The sequence below is a fragment of the Lissotriton helveticus genome, chromosome 10 (assembly GCF_964261635.1).
Source record: "Lissotriton helveticus chromosome 10, aLisHel1.1, whole genome shotgun sequence".
Classification (NCBI taxonomy): Eukaryota; Metazoa; Chordata; class Amphibia; order Caudata; family Salamandridae; genus Lissotriton; species Lissotriton helveticus.
In genome coordinates this window covers 249,592,921-249,616,796 of record NC_136071.1, presented here as the reverse complement: position 1 = coordinate 249,616,796, position 23,876 = coordinate 249,592,921, and the positions used below count along the sequence as shown (strand labels likewise).

General features: G+C 48.8%; 1 protein-coding gene across 1 annotated transcript in view; it reads right to left on the bottom strand.

Annotated features, from left to right (window-relative positions):
- The window catches only part of CLEC19A (C-type lectin domain containing 19A), a 195,807-nt gene that overhangs the window by 85,978 nt on the left and 85,953 nt on the right, over nucleotides 1-23,876 (bottom strand). Inside the window, exon 2 of the mRNA XM_078664223.1 lies at nucleotides 16,723-16,888. Within this exon, the coding sequence (XP_078520349.1) occupies nucleotides 16,723-16,888 (166 nt within the window). The remainder of the gene's footprint in view (nucleotides 1-16,722; nucleotides 16,889-23,876) is intronic.

Genomic DNA, 23,876 nt, shown 5'->3' with positions numbered 1-23,876 from the left:
CCCATGTTATAATCGATTTAGTGGGCTGGAAGAAGTGGATTGACCACCATCCCAGTGTATTGAAGATGACAGGGACTGTGGGGTACCTTCTCCCGTAGAGTGTGATTCTATTGTTGCTACAAGAGAGGAAGTCCCTGTCCAGGATAGTATTATTCCAGATCCCTTGTCAGGGGGTGTTGATACTCAGGCCGCCCTGGATACATCTATGCGGTACTCCTCACCTGTTAAAATTTTGTCCTGGAACATAGCTGGCTTAAAGAAAAACTTGCCCGATCCGGAATGGAATAATTTTGTAGAAGATTTCCATATCTGTATGTTTCAGGAAACGTGGTGTTTAGAGCCAGAACATAAACAGGGCTATTCTACATTCTTTGTCCCTGCTACGCAGTCTGGGAGGGGGCGCCCATCGGGGGGCTTAATTATATGGATCAGGATAGCTTTGAACTGTAAGACTACTGTTAATTATGTCCCCTGTAAGGATATTCTCCATATAACTGTTAAAAGGCAGTCAGCCAGGAATGCTTTTGAAATTTTTTGTGTTTATGCCAGGGGGCTCCCAGGGGGACAACTGTCTCCAACATTGGAGCTGTTAGACAACAGGCTTTCAGCCCTCCCCTCTAAATCCTTAGTATTAGTGGGAGGTGATTTTAATTGTACATTTGAGCCTCTTGATGAGGATGAATTCTTGGGCTCTTTTAACAAGTTAGGAAACCAGTCAATTCCATCCTTATCTTTGGCCCCAATTAAGAAGTGGTCGGCTCGAGCCATTCAGTTGAATGCCCTGGTGTCTGCATATGATCTATGTGCCTTAAATGGCCGCACTACATCTGATCGCATGGGCGCCATGACCTTCAATCGAATTGGCTGCCCGTCTAGGATTGACTACATCCTTTTGGATGTATGGTCATGGGCCAATCTGGTTGATATGGAGGTCAGACAGAGGATTGACAGCGACCATAATCCCCTCTGTATGGGTATGTTCTGGGGAGAAAATATTGGTGAGGAGGTCCAAAATGAGTTGATTACTAAAGACCTAGTCCCTTCTAACTGTAATCGTAGGATTAAATGGGATGTGGTTAGGTGTAATGAGGAGACACTTGAGAATATCAGGGTTCTAGTTTCGGCTGCTTCATCCGCCCTGGTGCCAATGAATCAAATTTCATCTCAGCATCAGGGGTCAGTGCTGGCAACTAAGTATAAAGACCTAATAGGGGAGATCAGTATGTTTTTTTCGAAAAAAAAACAAGGGATTCCACTTGTTAAAATGCATGGGAAAAAGGGGAACCCCTGGTATACTGCCTCCTGTAGAGGGAAAAGAAAAGAAATCTCGCTAGCTATTAAAAACAAGGATGCCTCAGCCGCTAGACTAGCTAGAAATGACTATCGCATTAGTATTAGGAAAGCTAAAAAAGATTGGGAAGAGGAACATTGGCAGGCTTTAAAAGAAGCGGCTCTTGGGAAAAATGCCATGGTTTTTTGGAAACTGATCAACGTCATCGATAGACGAGGCGCTGAGCCTATCCCAAACCATATAACTGAGTCCCAATGGTATTCCCACTTTTCGAATCTATACGGCGTAGGCTCCTTAGAAGATGCGCCAGCATCCCCTTTAATAGGTACCAATTGTTTGGCCCATCAGTATGAGGACTTTATAGACGTATTGTTTTCGCCTCGCGAGGTACAGGAGGCTATCCTTAAAATAAAACCGGGCAAGGCACCTGGACCGGATGGAATACCGGGTGATTTATTGAAGTCTAATCCATTGGTTTGGGCTGTTTTTATTGTAAATGTTTTGAACCTCATCCAGTCAGGCCAGCAAGTACCGGATTCATGGAAGGGTGCTGAAGTTGTTACTGTTTTTAAAAAGGGTGAAAGAGAGGACCCTGCCAACTACAGACCAATTAGTTTAATTGATGTTATTCAAAAAGTAGTTGGTAGGGTAATTGTAAATAGGATTGAGGGCTGGCTTATGGAAGAAAATATTTTGTCCCACTTCCAAGCTGGATTCAGAAGCAATGTTGGGGCCATTGATCAAGTTTTCAGATTTTGTGCAGTTTTTTGGAAAACAGTGTCAATAGCCAGAGGGAGCCTTTACCTGGCTTTTATTGACCTTAAAACTGCTTTTGATGTAATACCCCGTGCTAAACTTTGGAGTGTTCTACGGGATATGGGGTTCCCTTCCTATCTGCTAAATCTTATCATTAAACTCCATGAGGGTACTTATGCGAAGATACGATGGGGGGCACAGGGACAACTCACTAAGAGTATACCTGTTAATAGAGGGGTGCGGCAGGGATGTGTGATGGCCCCTACTTTATTCTCCCTTTTTATAAATGGGGTGGTGAAACATCTGAATGAGACAGCGGCCGACGCCCCCATTGTGGCCGGGGAGAAAACGCCATCCCTCCTCTTTGCCGATGACACCCTTCTCTTATCTAAAACCCCCACAGGCCTTCAAACCCTTCTTGATCAGTTTAGTGTTTTTTGTCAGGAACGGGGACTTACAATAAACACAACTAAAACTAAACTAATGGTTATGACCGCCAAGAAGAAATATAGGAATATCCATTTGTTCTTGAATGGATCTCCTTTAGAGGTGGTCGATGAGTTTGATTACCTGGGTGTTAGGATTAATAATCATCTGAAATGGGAACCCCATATATGTAAAATGGTTTTAAATCTTAAAAGGGTTTCCGGCACTATTTTAAAAAACCAACGTCTCTCTGTAAGTAGGCCAGTTGCACCTGCCTTATCAGTTTATGAGGGGAAAGCAATTGCCGCAGCTGTTTATGGCTCGGAACTGTGGGGCAACGAGAATACCAACGACCACGTCCGATCAGAGAATAAGTTTATGAGGGACTTGGTGTCGCTTCCATCCTCTACCCCACTCAAACCTTTATTCTTAGACCTAGGCAGAAAGTCTATTCGGGACTTCCTTCAGCTCCGTCCCCTTTTATATTGGGTCCGTTTGAGGAGGACCCCCGAATTAGGTAATTATGCCCTAGTGTTAGATGAAATGCTAAAATTAAATACTGCAGGCAAAATAAAGTGGCTAAATGCTTTAAAAAATCTTGTAATAAGCGTGGGTTTAAGCGACGCTTGGGTATCCCAATCACCTCCACCAAAACAAGTGGTGAAAAAATTATATTGGGATTGGATAGAGGCCAGGGCGCTACAGAACCCAAATTGGGGACATTTGACTGAGACTTTTTTGTCCCATAAATGCACCCAAAAATTGGAATTGTTTTTGGATTTTATTCAGATCCCTCGAGAAAGGACTTTATATATTAAATTTAGACATGGAACATTGCCCCTCAAAACTGTTACATCTAGATGGAACAATAGGAGGGAAGAGGATACAATGTGTCCAGGTTGTATAAATCCCAAGGAATCATTGGGGCACTTTCTTTTTGCCTGTAAGGCATACATCCTACCTAGGAAGAAATGGTTGAAACCAGTGCTAAAGAATCTTGGTATTAGAGATTATAAATTAGCTTTGCGTATTCTTAGCTCTGACACCTCTTCCATGGTTGTTGTCTGTGGGGTTGCAAAGTTTTTATCATGTGCCTGGATTATTAGGACTAAGATTTTAAAAAATGCTCATCAAGTCAATTTTTCCACATAATTCTTAGATGTATTTTTGTAAAAAATGAACTGTTTTTATAATTATGTTTGTATTGTATGTTTGTACTTTTTATGATACATGTGTCGAATAAAAGTATAATGACTTGACTTGACTTGACTTGTTTAGTGCGTGCATTTACATTTTTTTAATGGACTTATGTGCAAAACATACTAAAAGACAAAAGTGGTGACAACTTTTCTGTGAATGTCCGAGAATTTTTTCAAGTTATCCACCAGAGTCGGAGTGTGTCCCCTCAAGGCGAATTTGGGGAAACTATATTCAATATTGCTTCAAAATAAATTATGGCTCATTCTGCTCCTTGTTTTTTATAACAGTTAATCCTCTTAGGGACGCTCTAGACAGTGCATTTGGGCCACTAGTGGGAAAGGAAACGTTTGTAGGGTCTTCCTCAGGACTATATCAAGGGCTTCTAGAAGAACTAGAAATAGAAACACAGCAACACATTTGTAAGCTATTTGTTCACCCTATTTTGGTAGCACGTTTTGGTAAACAGTGCCCTCTAACATCATTTCTTCACAAAAATATGAAGATCCAACAACAACCGCATCAAATATTTTTGGGATTATCAGTTGCGCCATACACTGAATTTGTCTTGTAATAGTAAAAGCACTTGTTGTGTCATTACCTACTGGTTTCCCAAAAGATAGAATGCACAAGGATACATGATTCAAGACTTATTCCCCTGCGACATCAGCTACTGTTCTATTGCTATTGGCGGGACTTCTTTTGCATTTGGTTGTAACATAACATAACGTGTGTTTGTAAAGCACACGTATCACCCAAAGGTCTCAAGGCACTGAATAACAGATGTATATTGTTACCCAACTCAATGGTACTCATTTTATCGACCTCAGATGGATGAAAGGCTGAGTGGACCCGCTGGGATTAGAACCTGTGACCATGAGGTCGAACACAGGCCCCTACAGTGGATGCATTAGTCCACTGAGCCACCAGACCCAGTTGTTAGGGACATCACTCACAGCCTTACTGAGTGACACACTATTTGGATCTTGATTTGTTTAAATGGAAATAAATGTATCTACCGAAGCGCTTTAAAAATGAAAAATTGGGGGCGTGGCTAAGATGGTGGTGTGAGCGGATGTGTTTTCCCTGAGCTCCGCTCCCGCCGGGCCCACAGCGTTGACAATGGCACACCTGATGCTCCAATCCCCTGCCGGAGGCTTCCTTGCAGCTGAGCGCCTGGGGTGGCGGGCCGTGGACTGTCTCATTCGCCCCTAACTGCTTGCTTGTGCGAACCTGAACGGCCTGCGGCTCCGGCGCTGGGGGCTGGGAGAGGCCAGACCTGAGGCTTGGCTCGCTGAGGAGTTTTTGAAGATAGCGGCATCACATCACTCCTACAGGCGGGTCCCCGGTGGGAGCCTCGCTGCAAGCATCACTCTGAAGCCTTGGGTGATTACCAGCATTTATGCTCTGCCCCCGACGCCAACTGAGCCTCGCTCCGGGCCTGTAGCGCGGCCATGACGGCCTGAGAATTTTCACGAGTTTGGGGACTCGCTGGGACTACTGACTGGGCGTTGAAGATGAGGAGAAAACGTCTGGGGCCCGTGAACAGTGGGGCGTCTGGATAAGCTGAAGAACCGGATTGGGAGACAGCCGATCGCCCAGAGGCTCCAGCGAAGAGAGCAGGTAGATGCTGGGCCTACTGCACCGACTTCTGGAGGGCCTTCTTTGCACATCAGACCTCCTCTGTTTCTACTGGCGGGCCCCCGGAGTGAGCCTTAACCCCATCGCTATTGCAGGACTTTGGGTGATCCCCTCCACTCCCGCACCTTGCTCTGATGTCCACCAGCGGGTGGTTACACAGGCTCAATCCTGGGCCTGCACCACAGCCTGTGACGGCCGGGGCATTCACGTGAGCTTCGGGGCCTGCTGAGAGTGCTTGATCCGGCCCCCGATAGGCGCGGGACCCGTCCTGATGCACTACAGCGCTCTGTGAGTGCTCAAGCGACAGTTGTTGATCCCCGCCCCTGGTCCCGGTCCGGACGGGGCCTCCAACACGCCCGACTTCTAGTAGCAGTCTACTTGAGACCTGCAGAGTTGGCTTGAGCCCAGGAGCAACAGTGGTAGCGGCTGGAGCTGCAAAGACGCTGTGACACAGCACTATAGGGGGTGAGTTGGTGCCCCCCAACGGTGCGAGCGCTGTGGCAGTGGGAGAGGCCACCTGGACATATATAAGCCAGTGGAGTCATATCAGGCCTACTTGCAGGTGGGGCCTACTGCGTGATGGAAGTGCCAGAGTCACGAAGTCTGCTCTCCACCACCTCTGGAGTTCGGGCCTCTCTAGTGAGCCTCACAGGGCTTGTCAGCCCTTGCCGCCACGTACAGCAGCAACTATTCTGGGGGCCGGCATGCTCTTTCGCTCCACCATTGATGGCCTAGCGCAGGCGCTTTTCATTTCCAGCGGACCCACGCAATGTCAGCTTCCTCGTCTTACAATGGTGGCGGCCAAGAAAAAAAAAGACAGATCCGTTCGAGACCTCCTACTAAAGTTCATGGGTGACACCCCCCACTCTGGCGCGATGCCCGCACGGGAAGGCCTGGACTGCGCAGTCATGAGGGAGTTCCTGGAAGCCCTGTTCACTTCCCAATGAGTGGATATTTTGGCCATCAAGACAGACTTGCGGCGGGTTCTACGGGAGGCACGGAGAGATGTGGATGCTGTGGGGGAGCAGGTTGCCAGACTGGAGGATACCGCGACGGCCAGGGGTGAAGAGATTGCAGTGCTCCAGCAAGAAGTCCTGTGGGTGCAGGACCAGCAATTGCATCTTCAATTGCACTCTGAAGACCTAGTGAATAGGTTGTGCAGTAACAATATCCGCGTCCGTGTAGTCCCAACGGGGGAGGAAGGGAAAGACCCTGTGGCTTATGTTCAAGATCTCTTCTGCGCGGTCTTGGGCAGCTCAGCGGAGTCATCCGTCAAGATAGACTGTTGACACCAGGTTGGTCCACCTCGTCAGACGAACAGCCCCCCTGCTGCCATCCTAATATGCGTCCACAACTACACAGTGAAGGAGGAGATTCTTAAGGCAGGTCGCGCTTCTCAACCTCTCCAGTTTAGGGGCCACACTCCACAGCTTTTTCAGGATTTGGTGGCGAGCACTCTCCAGAAGAGGAGAGACTTTCATCCCATTACTAATCACCTGCGCTCTAAAAATGTCTCATATGCCCGGGGCCACCCCTTTCGCCTCATCTTCTGGCTGGATGGGAAGTTGCATCAGGTCCCTTCCTTATCTGAGGCCTGCAAGGTGTTGAACTTGTCTCTTGATGACCTGCCTTCTCATTCGGATGTCTCAGAGCGGGGCACACGGGGGCCTCCTGGACGCGGGCCTAGGGCTGGCCGAGACCTAGAATGCCTTCGCCCGGACACGGCCACAATCATCAAGGAACTGTCTGCGGTTCTTCGGACCCTGGCTGGCGCAGACGGAAACTCTCTGGATGCTAACGATTATGGGTATGGTGCCTTTAGGACTGTCTGGTCTTTTGTGGGACTGGTGGGGATGGAGGAATTCTTATGCTTCTTTCCATTGATGTCCCTCATTCCTCTGGTAGTCCCCTTTGTCTTCTGCCCAGGTTTCGAGATGGACTTGGTACGCCTCTATTTCATGTTGTTTTATTGTTCTGGGGTTTATTTCCTTTTGTTTCAGGGATGGGTGGGTCCTCTCTCTAGTGAGCTTTGTATCCAGGGTCAAGTTTCAAGTTTGTTTATTATGTTTTGGAACTCCAAAGAGGTCCACATAAAAAGATACATAATACAGAGTACTCGTACAAATGCAAAAGACAGTAACACATTTTTACTAAAATACAATATAATCAGTACAACACAGTTAAATAAAACCCTCTAGTAGATATCTAAGAAACATTTAAAGAAATTAAAAATGCTAAAACAGAACATTTCATTAGGAGGATTATATAAAGCATAAAAGAAAGAATTGGCTGTAAGGATATTCAATTTCAAACAAATTTGTCTTAACCACTTGCGACGAAATAAACGAAGTACAGGACATATAAAGAGAACATGTATAAAGTCCTGGGTAGACAGATTACAAAAGTTGCAAATTGCAGAGCAACCATACCTAGCCATAAGCTTATTAAGAGGGAGTAAATCCTGCCTCAAGAGCAGCCAAAAACGCCGTATGGCATGGGATAGGTTCCAGGCGACATAGGGTTGCTTGCGTTTTAGTATGTAAGTATCAGTGAGGGGGGATACTCCCTTCTTCGCAAGGATAGATTCCCTGTCCAACCTAAAACTAAGATCCCACGAGGCCTGTTTCAAAAGTGATTTTAACTGTACGGCAGATAAAGTGAAGAGAGTGCTCTCCTCCAACTGTAAAAGCACAACAGCCCTCCTGAAGTTCTTCACAATTGAGGAGAACTCCCTTAGAGTGCCCAACAATTCCGACTTCATTAAGTGTCTCAAAGTCCCCACTTCCCCTCTGGCCAGACTGGCTACCCAACGCACTAACCCTGCCAAGCCCTGCACCCAATTACTACGGATACTGAACTCAAGTCTTAGAGACGCCACTGTGCAGGCAGTGTTAATAGAAGCTAAAAACCGTAGAATTTTTCCTTCTCTAACATGTAAAAAACCCCATTGCCCTATATCAACTATTTCAATTCCGTACAGAAGGGAAGATGGGATTTTCGCCCTAAAGACCTCTAGCAGGTAAGAGAAATGTCTTCTCCCTGTGGCAGAGTACAATGCACTCAAACTTTTACCCTGAGACAGGGCCTTCTGGGAATTACTATCAATGTGGGCCTTGTCACTTAGGTTATCAGATATTATTTTCCCCAGGAATACATAGGACTTAACCACCTCCAGCTTATGACCTCCTATGGACCAACCAAAATTCTCATATTTTGTTTTTTTCCTCCCTGATATACTCATAATTTTACTTTTAGCTGTGTTTATCTTTAAAAAATGGAGTTCGGCATAAAGATGTAGATCATGTAGACGATTGTTTAACCCTTTGGGCGTTAAATCCAATATAATGATATCGTCCGCATATAACAAACAGGTAATTGGAGATCCCCCTAATGATGGTGCAATACCATCACTAGCAGATAAGGACGTAGGAAGATCTGAAATGTAGGAAAAAAGCAAAGGCGCCAAAAGACAACCCTACTTTAGTCCGTTGATGGAAGGAATAATTTGGGATAACCCCCTTTCCCCTCCTTGAAGGACTTGGCACCATGTATCTGAATGAAGGGCCTTAACCAAATCTAACAGGAGAGGAGGCATGCCTAGAGCGGCTAATTTTCTCCACAGCAACGGCCGATCCACTTTGTCGAACGCTGTGGAGAAATCTATAAACGCCGCATGTACTCTTCCTCCACGAACCCTTACATATTTATCAGAGATTATCTGAAGTGCGGTGAGGTTGTCCAAAGTGCCATGTCCCTTGCGAAAACCTGTCTGTTCTAGAGGTAATATATGATTCCTCTCAACCCAGTCGTTATTCAGGGTCCATCTCTCATTGCTCGTCCAACTACATATACACTCACGGTCCCCTGTGGGATCTGTTCCCCGCAGTTGTTACAGCGCATCAGCCATAGCGATAGGGGGCTCTTCTTCAGCTGATGGCAGTCCAGATAGTTAGCTTCATTGTCAGAGGCCATAACAACCCCATTAAGAGGGAGGCAGTGATCTATTTGTCTCCTTATTTGAACATACGAAAGGGGATGTTTGCCTACTCCAAGAAACTCACCTCCTTCAGGTCGATACACACTGCATGCAGCACAGAGGGTTTCCTTTACAGTTCTGGTCTTCGGGTAAAATAAAAAGGGTGGGGTGGCCATTCTGCTTGCTAAACACTTTCGAGGCTCAGTACTGGGTACAGAAGCAGAGATTAAGGGGCTCCTCCTCGCACTGAGCCTACGTATAGGCTCCTCCAATATTACAATAGCCTCACTATATTCCCTCAACGAGCACCAAGAGAAAGTTCTGCTGAATGCCCTGGCCGGGATTCTTCATACATCTGACTCCCTGGTGGTGGTGGGGGGAGGGACTTGAATTTGGGTATGGATTCAGGGATGGACTACTCTTACCCGAGATTTGGCGGCACAGGTGCCGTATCGGAGTACGGGAGGATATGGCTTGATGCTTGGCGTTACTTACACCCCAACAAACGGGATTACTCCTTTTATTCTGCTGCCCATAAGTCGTACGCTTGTTTGGACCACTTCCTTGTCACCCAGGCGGCATGGGCCTGTATTCAGGTCTCTACTATAGAGGCCCGCTCCCTTTCGGACCATGCCCCTATCACTTTGTCTTTACACCTCCCGCTCGCGCCCTCGTCCACCATCACGCTGGCGTCTACGGGACTCACTCCTGAGGTCTCCGCAGGTGGTGGCGGACCTCCGACGTACACCGACTGACTATTTAGCACTTAATGACGAAGGCTCCAAGCCTTTGGCCTCCATCTGGGAGGCACTTAAACTAGTTGTGCATGGGGCTCCTATCGCTAAAGTGGCTTACGATAACAAAGACAGGTTGGCTAAGAGAAAAGACCTCGAAGATCGGGTTAAGGAACTTGAGACCTTTCATAAACGCACGGGTGCTCCTCGGGTATGGCGCCAGTTACAGAAGGAGCGGCTCCAGTTGAAGTGACTGCACCTTGACAGAGCTGAATACTCGGTGCTACAGCTGAAACATATATACTATGTAGGCTCTAATATGGGCGGTCGCATGTTTGCACATTGCCTCCGCAGTCAGCAGCAGGCCCAGGTGGTAAAAGTGGTATGGGGGCCCAGGGGTTGGAAGTAAAAGATGACTCAGACATTGCAGTGGCTTTTCGGGCCTACTATGCGAGTCTCTATGTCGCCAAGTCCTCTACTCTTACAGACCCTCTTGAGTACCATCGCTCCTCTGAAACCCCTGAAAGCGCCAGCCCTGGATGGTTTTAGTGCCCTTTTCTATTAGACTACTGGGGGGAACTGGTCCCTTTGCTCACCCGACTATTTAACTCATTTGCAGACACAGGCACCCTCACGGCTTCTATGCTTCAGGCAAAAATCTCTGTCATCCCCAAACTAGGAAAGGACCCAGTGTTTTGTAGTTCATATCGGCCGATTTCCCTGCTGAACATAGATGCGAAGTTATTCTCGAGTATCTTGCCCCATAGACTCAACCCTCTTATGCATGGCCTGATTGACCCGAACCAGTCGGGCTTTATCCTGAGTCAGTAGTGCGGGGACAACACAAAAAAGATATGCCATCTAATTGACAAGGTGCACAGATCAAGAAAAGAGGCACTACTGCCGAGAAGGCCTTTGACAAAAGTACACTGGCCGTATTTGTTTGCTACACAAGAGCACTTTGGTGTGGGGCTTAAGGTTCGTCACTGGGTAGCGAGCAATTACAGCGCTCCTACGGCAGTGGTCAGGGTCAATGGTATACTCTCGGAGGCCTTTGCAGTGGAAAGGGGCGCCAGAGAAGGCTGTCCTCTCTCCCCACTGCTCTTCACCGTGTACATGGAGCTCTTTGCTCAACGACTCCGGGACAATCCACATGCTGATCGCCACTTCATCAGCCTTTACGCTGATTATGTCATTTTTTTGGTGGCCCACCCCTTGAGTTCTATGCCGGCCATCGTGACAGTGCTGCAGGCCTTCAGTCAGGTTTCTGGGTTCAAAATATATTTACAGAAATCACACGTTCTGAATCTTACTGCGAAACACGCTACTGTGGCCACACTATGTGGTCAATTTGACTTTGACTGGGTGACGGGAGGCATTAATGTACCTAGGATTGGTCCTGTACAGCAGCCTGGATAAGACGGCGGAGGTGAACTATACTAATCTTCTCTCATGCGTCCGGAGAGAACTCGACCAATAGTGGCGTCTACCTTTGTCATGGCTCGGGAGACTGGCTGTGATAAAAATGAATGTCCTACTCAGGGCCCTATACCTCTTCCAGACCCTCCTCCTACTGCCCCCACCGAGAACGCTCTCATTCCTCCAAATGGAGATTGAACGCTTCATTTGGGGCCCGACCTCGCCCAGACTGCAGAAAACTCTACTTCAGTGCCCTAAGAAGCAGGGAGGTTTGGCCTTTACCTACCTTACCCGCTATTTCCAGGCCTCGCTGCTGTGTTGTCTTGTAGCATGGAACCGTCCTATGACGGAAAAGCACTGGGTATTTATGGATCAGACAGTGGCTGGTCGGCATATCTGGAGGGAGGCCTTGCTGCCGCGGTATGCGTGCTCCTGGGGACTCTATTCCTCGCCAGTCACACGCCCTACTCTGATAGTTTGGGACAAGGTGTCTAGACGGGCCAATCTTACCACTTTCCCCTCCCCCATGTCTCCAATTTTCTCAAACCCGATTTAATTCCTGGGATGGAGAAAGGAGCGGCCATGTGGTGGGTGGAGGGAAGGTGTAAGCGCCTAGGGCAACTGTTCGATCTGCAGGGTCACATTCCCTTAGAGGAGCTCCAGGATGATTATGGCCTTGCGGGCTCTGACCTTTTTCTCTACACACAATTGTTGCACTGGATATCTGGTCCCCTTGTACGTCCCTTGGTCAGCAGACCGATGCTACCGTTTGGGAAGTGACTTTTCCTAAAAAAGGATGACCGCAAGTTTATCTCCGAAATCTATCTCGTCTTCGCAAAAGCGCTAAAGCGGCCCATTCTGCAGGTCAGAGGCGGTGGTAGGCGGAAATAGGTCGCAACCTTTCAAATAAAGAATGGGAGGATATTTTTCACAGATCACACCACTTTGCACACTCCATGGGCCACACAGAGACTGCATTTAAAATTGTATCTTACTGGTATTATACCCCGGCCCACTTAACTAAGTAGAACTCTCAGTGCAACGGCCTCTGCTGGCTTGGCTGTGGGAGCCCAGGTAACCTTCTTTACTTGCTGTGGAACTGCCCAAAGCTTTCAAGATACTGGGAGAAGATCCTCAACAAAATTGATAGGGCTTTTGACACAACCATCCTGAGATTCACCATCTACATATCTTAGGGTTGCCCAACGCCCTGACCATCCCCTTGCACTCGGTCCAAGGCAAACAGATTGCCCTGGCTCTGAATGCTGCACACTGGGTTTTACTAGCAGGCTAGACGTCTGACAGGATCCCAGACCACTCTCAATGGCTACACCAATTGTGGTCCCTCTTGGGTATGGAGAGCTTGCCTATGGCTACACTCGGTGACAAATCTGAACATTCCAAAGTCTGGGCCGCTTTCATTTCAATTTTATCCTCAGAGTCTTCAGAACTAACTTGCCCTGCCTATTTAAGGCTCCTGAAGCTGCTCCCCGAGAGTCAGGAGGGAGGATAGCGGGTGCAGCAGCTGTGAATCCACTTGTTCCCCAGGGCACTGTCAACTACCTTGCCAGATTGTCTATGGACAGCTGAATATACACTTGGTTCACTGGGAGGGAGAAGGGGGGGGGCATAGGGTTTTATGTGTTCGAAATTTGGTTTGTTCTCCTTCTTTTGTTCTTTAAAAAGCTGACTTATTCTGCCTCGTGGGCCATAGTGTGTCCTTGTTGCATTATCATATATACGGATGTGGTGCAATATATCTTTCTGGCACAAACTTTCGCCAGAAGAATGGACCACTACACTCAGGGTCACTCTTCCCCCTCCGACCTCCGACCCAGTGACTGCGGACAGTCAGTTCAACACCTGGCTCACCCACTCACTGGACGACCTCCTCCCTAAAACCACCAGCTTAAAACGAGTCAAAAGAGTGAACCCGGCTCCCTGGTACACTCCTGATCTTAACCTTTTACGTAAGGAGTGCAAAAGAACAGAGCGCTTATGGAGAAGGGATAAATCCACAGGCAAAAAAGCCGCTTTTCGAACCTCCTTAAAAAACTACAAACTCGCCCTTCGCAATGCCAAAAGCACTTTCTTTGATGAAAGGATAAAAAACTCCTCCTGCTCCGCCAGGGAAACCTTTATCATTTTAAAAGAATTACTCAAAGTCCCAGAGCCGCGACATGAAAAACTTCCAGACCCACAAATCTCTGAAGAGAAATGCCTCAACTTGGCCAAATTCTTTGATGAGAAAATTCGAAAAATCCTCGCCTCCCTACCTCCTGTCGACCTTAGTCTCATCAATGAGGGCTGCACTAATTTGGACCCAGCCACCACCCACCTGAATTCTCTTGGCCCGGTAACTATCGAAGAGGTCCTAACGACGCTAGCTACAATCAAAAGCGGCTCCCCTAGTGACCCAGTGCCCCTACGCATTCTAAAAAAAGTGGCCCCTACGATCGCCCCTCCCCTCACGGACCTTATCAATTCATCATTGCTCCAGGGAATAGTCCCCCCTAGCTGGAAAGCGGCCGTTGTCAAGGCGCTCCTTAAAAAACCTTCACTTGATCCCCTTGACATGGCCAACTATAGGCCAATCTCCCTCCTCCCTGGAATCAGTAAAATCACTGAAAAGCTTGTCAACAAAAAGCTTTCGCAGTTTCTAGAGTCCAACAACTTGCTCAGAAACTCGCAAACTGGATTCGCCCAGGTCAGGGCACAGACATCGCCCTGCTTGCGGCAGTGGAGGAGGCCAGAATCATCCTGGACGCAGGAGGATCAGTGGCAGTGATCCTCCTGGACCTCAGTGCGGCCTTCGACACTGTTAACCACCAGGTCTTAATCCAGCGACTCAAAAACATCGGTGTGGATGGTACTGCCCTGGCATGGTTCGCATCATTTCTAGACCATCGCTCCTTCCAGGTATGGGAGAACGACACCCGCTCCCCCACTACCCCCTCCAGTGTGGAGTGCCCCAGGGCTCGTCGTTAAGCCCGACATTATTTAATGTCTACATGTCCCCACTGGAGGAGGTGGTCATCCCGTTCGGAGTAAAAATCATCAGCTACGCGGATGACACGCAATTAGTGGTGTCTCTGTCACATCCCAACCAGGAACCATCTAACCTCTATAGCTGTCTATCAGAAATTCAGGGATGGATCAACTGTTCGTCGTTGAAACTCAACGGATCAAAGACAGATATCCTAATCCTTGGCCAAAAGGGGACCTCCCTTCCCCCTAACATCTGGCCCCCCTGTCTGGGTGAACCTCCAGTCCCCAAAGCTGAGATCAAAAGCCTGGGAATCTGGATAGAAAAAGACCTGTCCTTCAAGACCCACGCCAAAAAAATCACTGGGATTTGCTTTGGGCTCCTTAAATCTATCAGGAAAATTTTGCCCCTGCTCCCTCCCGTCTCCCAGAAATTGCTCATCCAAGGCCTCATCCTTTCAAGGCTGGACTATAGCAATGCCATATATCTGGGTGCCCCCGAAGCAACCTTCAATAAATTGCAAAGGATCCAGAATGCCGCGGCACGGATCCTCACCAACACTCCGGCCAGATCATCGGCCATACCAGCTCTGAAGTATCTCCACTGGCTCCCAGTGAGAGAGCGAGTCAAATTCAAGGCTCTCTGCCTGTCCCATAAACTCCTGCAGGATAAAGGTACCCCCATCCTCAAGAAATTCATCAGGCCCTACAAAGCCGCAAGATCCCTTCGCTCTGACCACAAACACCTTATCACTACTTTCAGAGTGAAGAGGGCACGTACTGGCGGACGGCGTTTTTCTGTGAACGCGGCCCGCCTGTGGAATGCCCTCCCCCCCCAAACTTAGGATGAAACCAGATTACCTCTGGTTCAGAAAATTTCTGAAAACTCACCTATTCCCCTGATCTCCTCCCTTACGTCAGCCTCTTGAGTGTCTTGATCTTAGCGCTGGGATGCTTATGGGTTACTACGATGGAAGAGGTGTGGCGCCGCGGCCAGGGCGACTGACGCTGGAATCTGGGGACCACGGTTCGATCCCCGGCTCCGGCGGCAGGTTAGCCCAGCACCATGTGACTCTGGGCAATAGCTCGCTTAATCTTCCCGACGGCCCCCCAGCGCCTAGAGACCCTTACGGGTGATTGTGCGCTTTACAAAATGTGGACTTTACTACGCGCTTTACAAAACCTTAAATAAATAAATAAAATAAAAATAAAATCTTTCTGTTCCTCTTCTTCTATGGTAAAAGACTGTTTAATTCTATACTTTATCGAACGCGGCCGGCCCAAATATGGGTTGTAGGCAACGTGCTGTGTTAATCACCTACTTTCTTGGCTCATGTTTCATAAGACCTGTTTCCTTTCTTTTGATTCAGATGCAGCCGGCACAGTGGGTTGTAGGCAATGACGCTCTGTATTTTCATGCCATGTGTTCTGCTAATAAAAATTGATTTAATTCTAAAAATGAAAAATTGAGTCGACAAGACTGCAGCCATTTATTTTGGGCCAGATGTAGGACCATTCATTTTTGCAAGTAGCAAATTGCGTCAAATTGCGACTCACAATTTGCGACACACAAAAATGAATGTACAACAGTGTCTTAGACACTGTTTGCGATTCCCAATGGGGTCGCAAAATGTGAGCCTCATGAATATTGCTGAGCCACTAGTATTTTTTTTTTTTTAATGAAACGTATTGTTTCATTTTGTAAGGGCAGGCAGTGGTCCCTATACCATTTCCTTCCCCATAAAAAATATTTCCCCTGCATTTGTAAAGAGGAAGGGGTCCCCTGGGGACCCCTTCTCTTTTGAGAGTGCATTACCGCCCTCTTGAAGAGGGTGGTTAATTTGCAAGTGTTTTACATTCATACATGGGGTTGGGGTCGCTATTAGGAAGGGAACGCCCCTTCCTAATAGCGACTCGCAATTCCTAAACAGTGACTTGCAAATAAATTGCGACTTGCTATTTAGAAATTGTACATAGCCCTTTCACATTTTGCAAGCGCAAACGGGTCACAAACCTGTTTACGAATGCAATATAGGGTCGCACATCTGGCCCTTTATTCCCCCCTGGTAACCAGGGTGGTTGATTTTGATTAGTACTGTCACATTTATGAATGACAAGGAAAGTGTTTGTGTAAAGTGAGCGCTTCTAACACATATAATTAATGGTGAATTTGCCAAAACTACAAGTCACGTGTTTTTCTTTGACAATAGTATACATCTGGGGATATATTCCCTGAAGCCACGTATCCCTCAAATAGATGTCATTGTGCAAAACTCATCAACAATAGTGAGACATACCTGTGTATGGAGGCCAGTTTTGCCGACTTTATACCAATGGAGAATTCTGCACAGTACAAGTCGGCCTCTGCCCACGTTTTATTCACAGGGAAGAACCTGTAGCAGTGCTCCTCGTACTCAGTCCAGAAGAGCGGGCAGCTGTAGGTCTGAATTGGGTTTGACAACGCTGTGCAAAGAGAAGAGAAATTACATCTGTTTAGTATATTTTTGTGTTGGGAAGTTGCCATACAAAATGTTGATATAGGGATACAAGCTTTTAGTGTTGAAACTTCAATGCAAGCGTCTTTTCCAAAATACCACCAGTTCAGAAGTGGCCTTAAAATGAATACATCTCATTATCAACTTCTTCTGCAAGAAAGTTTGGTTACGGTTGGTCACTAAACACTCAGGCAGTCTTGCAGGACCAACATGTCCCATAGGTGCTCTGTCCTTGATCCTGAAATGTAGGTTATGTTTGTACTGCTGTATTTTTAGTAGTAAGAGGCACATTTTACCCAAGCTGTATTTGTGCTATATGCATGACCCTTGACCCGGTCACCCCACTCACCGCACGGCCCCCGTGTGCCCTGATTTCTCCACTGCTGCTGCCGCGATTTTCGCCGCCACTCCTGCTGCCGTAGGACCCTGTGCCTCCCCCTGCTCAGTGCCCCTCTCTGCCTGGGCCTCTGCTCTTGTTTTTTCTGCCTGCTACTTCTCCCCGTGCCTCTGCTCTCTAGGCTGCCCCCCTCGCCGCTCTCCCCAGGCTGTTTTTCCTGCTTTTTCCCGCTCTTGTCCCTCCCGCTCCCCGCCACTGCTCCCCTGCGGCCCCTCCCCCTTCTTCTTCCCTCCTGATCCCGCTCCCCATTCGCCGCCCCGCTCCCGCCTCCCAGCTGCTCCTCCCTCCCACTACGCCTGGACCGCGCCCAGCGTCAGATCCCCTGGACCTCGCCGGAGCCAGCCCACCCGACGGAGATACAACGCCGCCACCCTCCACGCACTCAACACCGGCCGACAGCCAGCCTGCTACCAAGCCACCCCGAAACACACCCACGGAGCCTTCACCTGCCACGCCTGCAATTTCACCTGTACTCGGTCCTGCACCGCGCCAGCGAGAACAGCCGCCAACAACAACAATCTCAAGTGCATCCTGCTCAACACCCGCTCCGTCCACAAACAGGCCGTCGAACTCTGGGACCTCCTGGACAAAACAGCGCCGGATGTCGCCTTCCTCACGGAAACCTGGATGAACGCCACCTCAGCCCCCGACATCGCCATAGCCATCCCGAACGGCTACAAAATCATCCGGAGGGACCGCGTCAACCAAACCGGAGGAGGCATCACCATTTCTCACAGAAACACCATCCGCATCACGACCAACACCAACGACACCCTCACCGCCGCAGAGCACCTTCACTTCCAGATACACACCAACCCCAAGACCACCCTCAGAGGCCCCCTCATCTACAGACCCGCGGGACCACGCTCACACTTCAGCGAAGCCATCGCAGACTTCATCAGCCCGCTCGCCCTCGCCTCCTCCGACTACATCCTCCTAGGAGACCTCAACTTCCACCTGGAGAACGACAAGGACAGCAACACCACCTCCCTACTAGACAACCTCGCCAACCTCGGACTCAAGCAACTGTTCAACACCCCCACCCACTACGCCGGCCACACGCTCGACCCCGTTTTCTCCGCCAGCAACCACGTCTCCTTCAGCCACACCACCGAGCTTCACTGGACCGACCACAGCTGCGTACACTTCAACTTCAGGAAGACAACGACCCACCACCGTCCGCAACAGACTCCCCGAAGATACTGGAGCAAGATCACCACCAAGATCACCACCGACCAACTCACCACCTCCTTGAGCCAAAACCCTCCCACCCACACTACGGACCCCAACTAAGCAGCCCGCAACCTCACACAGTGGATCACAGACTGCCCCGATGCACTTGCTCCACTGAAGAACCCTCCAAGCAACCCCGACAGCAAGAACGTAGCATGGTTCACCAATGATCTCAAAGACTCCAAGAAATCCTGCCGTGCCCTCGAGAAAGCCTGGCGCCACAACCAGTCAACGGAAAACATGACAGCCCTCAAGAACGCCATCCGCACACACCACCAGCTGATCTGCACCGCCAAAAGATTGTCCTTCAGAGAACGACTGGACAACAACACCCACAACAGCAAGGACCTCTTCAACATCGTGAAAGAGCTCTCCAACCCCGACGCCAGCAACAACGACATCACGCCATCGCAAGACCTCTGCAACTCTCTCGCCACTTTTTTCCATCGCAAGATCACCAACATACACAACAGCTTCGGCGCTCAGATCGCAAACCCTACCACCGAACCTACGCTGCCCACCACCACCCTAAGCGCCTGGATGCCGGTCAGCACGGAAGACACCACCCACACGATGAACACCATCCACTCAGGCTCCCCAGCCGATCCCTGCCCTCATCACATCTTCAACAAAGCCGACTCCATCATCGCACCCCAACTCCGGGACATCATCAACAACTCCTTCGTATCCGCCACCTTCCCGGAGAGCTGGAAGCATGCAAAGATCAGCGCCCTCCTGAAGAAACCCACCGCAGACCCCACAAACCTCAAGAACTTCCGCCCCATCTCGCTTCTCCCCTTCCCCGCAAAAGTCATCGAGAAAACCATCAACAATCAGCTGACAGCCTTCCTCGAGACGAACGGCTCCCTCGACCCATCGCAGTACGGATTCCGAGTGAACCACAGCACCGAGACCGCCCTCATCGCAGACACCGATGACATCAGGACCCTGCTTGACAACGGAGAAACCGCCGCCCTCATCCTCCTCGACCTTTCGGCTGCATTCGACACGGTCTGCCACCGCACCCTGACAACCCGCCTCCACCATGCCGAGATCCAAGGAAAGGCCCTGGAATGGATCAGCTCCTTCCTCCTCGACAGAACCCAAAGAGTCCGTCTCCCGCCCTTCCTCGCAGAAGCCACCAAGATCATCTGCGGCGTGCCTCAGGGCTCCTCGCTCAGCCCCACCCTCTTCAATGTCTACATGAGCCCCCTCGCAGCCATCGCACGCAGGCACAACCTCAACATCATCTCCTACGCCGACGATACCCAGCTGATACTCTCCCTCACCAACAACCCCCCACAGCCAAAGTCAGCTTCCAGGAAGGAATGAAAGACGTCGCGGACTGGAGGCTCAGCCGTCTGAAACTGAACTCAGAAAAGACGGAAGTCCTCATCCTCGGCCCATCCATCTCTGCCTGGGACGACTCCTGGTGGCCCCCTGCACTGGGCACACCCCCAAGCCCACGGACCACGCACGCAACCTGGGCTTCATCCTTGACTCCTCCCTCACGATGACCAGGCAAGTCAACGCCGTTCCTTCCTCCTGCTTCAACACTCTCCGCATGCTCAGTAAGATCTTACGCTGGATCCCCACTGAAACCAGGAAGACGGTCACCCAGGCCCTCGTCACCTGACGTCTGGACTACGGGAACACCCTCTACGCCGGGACCACTGCCAAACTACAGAAAAGACTCCAGCGCATCCAGAACTTATCAGCACGACTCGTCCTGGACATCCCCAGACACAGCCACATCTTCGCCCACCTGAGGGACCTGCACTGGCTCCCCGTCAGCCAAAGGATCCCGTTCAGACTCCTCACCCACGCACACAAGGCTCTCCACGACTTGGGCCCTGAATACCTCAACAACTGCCTCACGTTCTACACACCGACCGGCCAGCTCCGCTCCGCCAGCCTCGCCCTCGCCACCGTCCCACGGATCCGCAGAGCCACCACCGGAGGAAGATCCTTCACCTACCTGGCGGCCAAGACATGGAACACCCTCCCCGCCCACCTTCGTCTTACCCAGGACCATCTCTCCTTCAAGACCAGGCTTTTCGAGCAGTAGCGCACCCTCCTTCCCCCAGCGCCTTGAGACCCTCGCGGGTGAGTAGCGCGCTCTATAAATGTTTTTGATTGATTGATTGATGTCCCACACGCTGTATGTTTTATAGCTCCTCAGTAATTACTCTAGGAGAATGTTCTTCATGAAGGTGGTAATGCAGAATTGCAGAATCCCCAGATGGTAATTGTGTGTAGCATTATCCTTGTCAATAACGTAATTTATTTTACTACGGCCAGTTTTTTTTCCTACAGCCTTAATTGTGAGAGTAGGCGCTAAATATTCCATATATTCATGTATGTGTTGCCAAAAATAGGTGGGAGCATGAGCAACTTACATTAAAGGGGAGTTGGAAGAAGATTCAAAGTTGGGCCTGCTAAGGGGAGGGGGTGATGTTACAAATTAGCATTACATGAGTTTCCCTCACATTTACAATCTATTTGTACTGAGAGAGCTGCTGAGCTATTTACCAATTATGATGCGAGTTTTGGTCAATCTACTTTTTTGCATCTCAAAGTCATAAACTTAATGACCAGGTCTCATCCGTCGATCTGAGTACATCAGCTTGTCAGAAGAAATAGCATATTTTGTTTCACTAATAACTTTGGACTTGCATGAGAAATCTGCAGCAAACGTTTTAAAACTAGATAGCATATGGTCTCGTTTAGATGGGAACAACTCAAGTGTCATTGTAACAGAGAAAACACCTGCCACACCTGCCTAAGCCATTTAACTTTTCCCACCTCTGAGGCGGTCTTTTCCCCAAAGACAGCTCTTGCAGATGAAATTATGATGGTTATGCGTGTACGTGTCCTCTCCCACTCCACTCAGCTCTCTTGTAATGATCACATGACAACCCCTCCCAAATGGCCACCCTTCGTTATCTGCCTTATGACTCAATACCAAGACGCAGGCCTATGACTCCAACTCCTCTCTGACAGCCTCCACAAAGTGTGACTACCCAGATGAATGCAGGCTTTGCAAGGGTACCCCAAAATATAAGTATATTCCTCGAAGCCCTATAGCAAATATTCCGGACACTTTCCCAGCATGATAAGGCTATTCCCGGTGCTTTCTCTGCAAGGCCACCATTAGTTAAATCGCATTCCTGCATCAAATTGGTGCCAAATGAAACGGATGTGGGCCGGCCTCCCTAAATTGGGGGCTCAGTCTATGCCATTTTTGATAGAACCTTTACTGGCCAATTGTGTACCCAAAGGTGGAGACGGCAGTGGCTTAGCCACTGAGTGAACTCTTCCTTAGCACCCTAAACTGTGTAAGGTAACACAGAAGTGGGCAAATGAGACTGTGTCATTCTTGACGGGGTCCCCATGCAGGGTTAGAAAATAGGCCCAGGTTCCAAAATGTAAGTGGCCCCCCATTCCTAAATTCATTAGCTAAAAAGCAGCCCATATTTGCAAACTGGGTCATTTTATGAACTTGTTATGACATTCTGAATAGGGGGATCATTATGACGTCGGTCGGCGATCCCAACACCGCAATTACGATGCGACTGAACATGGTGCAGTCGCAAGCTCCCATTTCTCTATGGGAGCTTGTGCTGCGGTCGACACCGGCCGCAGCCCAAGCTCCCATAGAGAAAAGGGAGTTTCTGTTAATCCCTGCACCGCATGGCAGGCACCTCACAGTGTCTGCCACACGGTGCAGAGATTAACAGGGGGCATGTTAGGTGTGCCAGGACCCCAACCGGAGGCATGGGGGCCAACCTAGGGGCCACCAAAGTCGCTTCCCGACAGGCTTTTCATGTCAGAAAGCCCGACATAAAAACGCCTGTCAAGAACCGACATCATAATCCCATTAGCGGAACGCCATCCTTAAGGGATTACGTTGTGGTCCCGACTGGCCAATGGGCTCTTTGAGCCCATCGGAAGCCAGCTGAAATGACCGGCTGGTTTACACTCCGACCACCTTCATTGTAATGTGGCGGTCGGTCTGTAAACCTTGGATGTCGGTCGGAAAACCTCCGACCTGCGATCTGAGACTTCATGATAGGCCTCTAAGTATTTTGCAAGGTATGTTAAAAGCACGGATTTGAGCATACTGCTGGCAATGTTTGTTTTAATAACAAGAAATTAACAAGTAAAAACTGGGTCATCAGACAATAAAACAGGCCCACATACAGCCAAAAAAACCACACCAACACACTGACTTGCCAGACCAGCCTATCGGGCACTACCTGATTCCCCCGATCCCATGTTCCGCCCACCTCAAAATCAATCCCATTTCTCCTACTTTTCGAACCATGCCCCATTCTACTATTTACAGTATTTTAATACTGGAGAGTTTCTGTGCCCCCAAAGTATTGTTTGTTGCCCCCACATGCCTTTATATTTTCTGAGGCAACTTAGCAAAAGGAAACAGTTTTCTCTTCCTCCATTTCTGATCACCCGGTGTCGAAGAATGCTACAAGCATTCAGGAATAGCATGGAAAGAGGGCGGGGGTGGGGGATGTCATAGTCAGTCAGCTCTATATTCTTGATCTCTCTGGAGGGGGGTGGTGCAACATGATTAGATGCATAGCACTGACCCATGCTCACCTCAGGAACAGCAGCCAAATCCTCCTGAGTTGCCTCATTCTGTCACCGAGCCCCAAATGAATATCACAGACAAAATTAATCACGAGCAACAAAGGATCCGCTGTATGTTTGGGGATTGTGTCTACCTTGAATGGACGGTATGAATAATGCAACAGTATGCATCATACATATTAGATATTCAGTGTCACATTGACTTCCTAAGTGCTTCCAGACAACTTGCTCCAGAGAACACTGATTTTGGCACTTTGCATTGCAAAAATAGCATCCAAAAACATAAACTCTATGGAAACCATACTGCTTCCATTAAAGTGCCATACTCTTATGTATATCTAGGAACAACTTTCATAAAGCGCACATTTTTCGATGAGTGACTTATAGAAGGAGGTGAGTGATGTTTGTACGTATTTCATTTCGAAACTACAACTTCAGCACAGACAGAAAAGGATACTAAACACAACTGTAGTGATTTCATGATACAAGCTGCCTTCAGAATACCAAAAACATTAGCATGGGCTTGAAAGCATTGACTGATCACTCATAAAACATGACATGCCACCTTGAGGCAGACAATTACACCAGTTATGGCATAATATTACGTGTGAGTAAATCTCCTCACAAGGGTGGTGTCTGGGAATTTCTGGGTAATAACACCTACAAAAATGATGAGCGCTCACATATTTACAGGTTTGTGTATAATCTTTTGCAG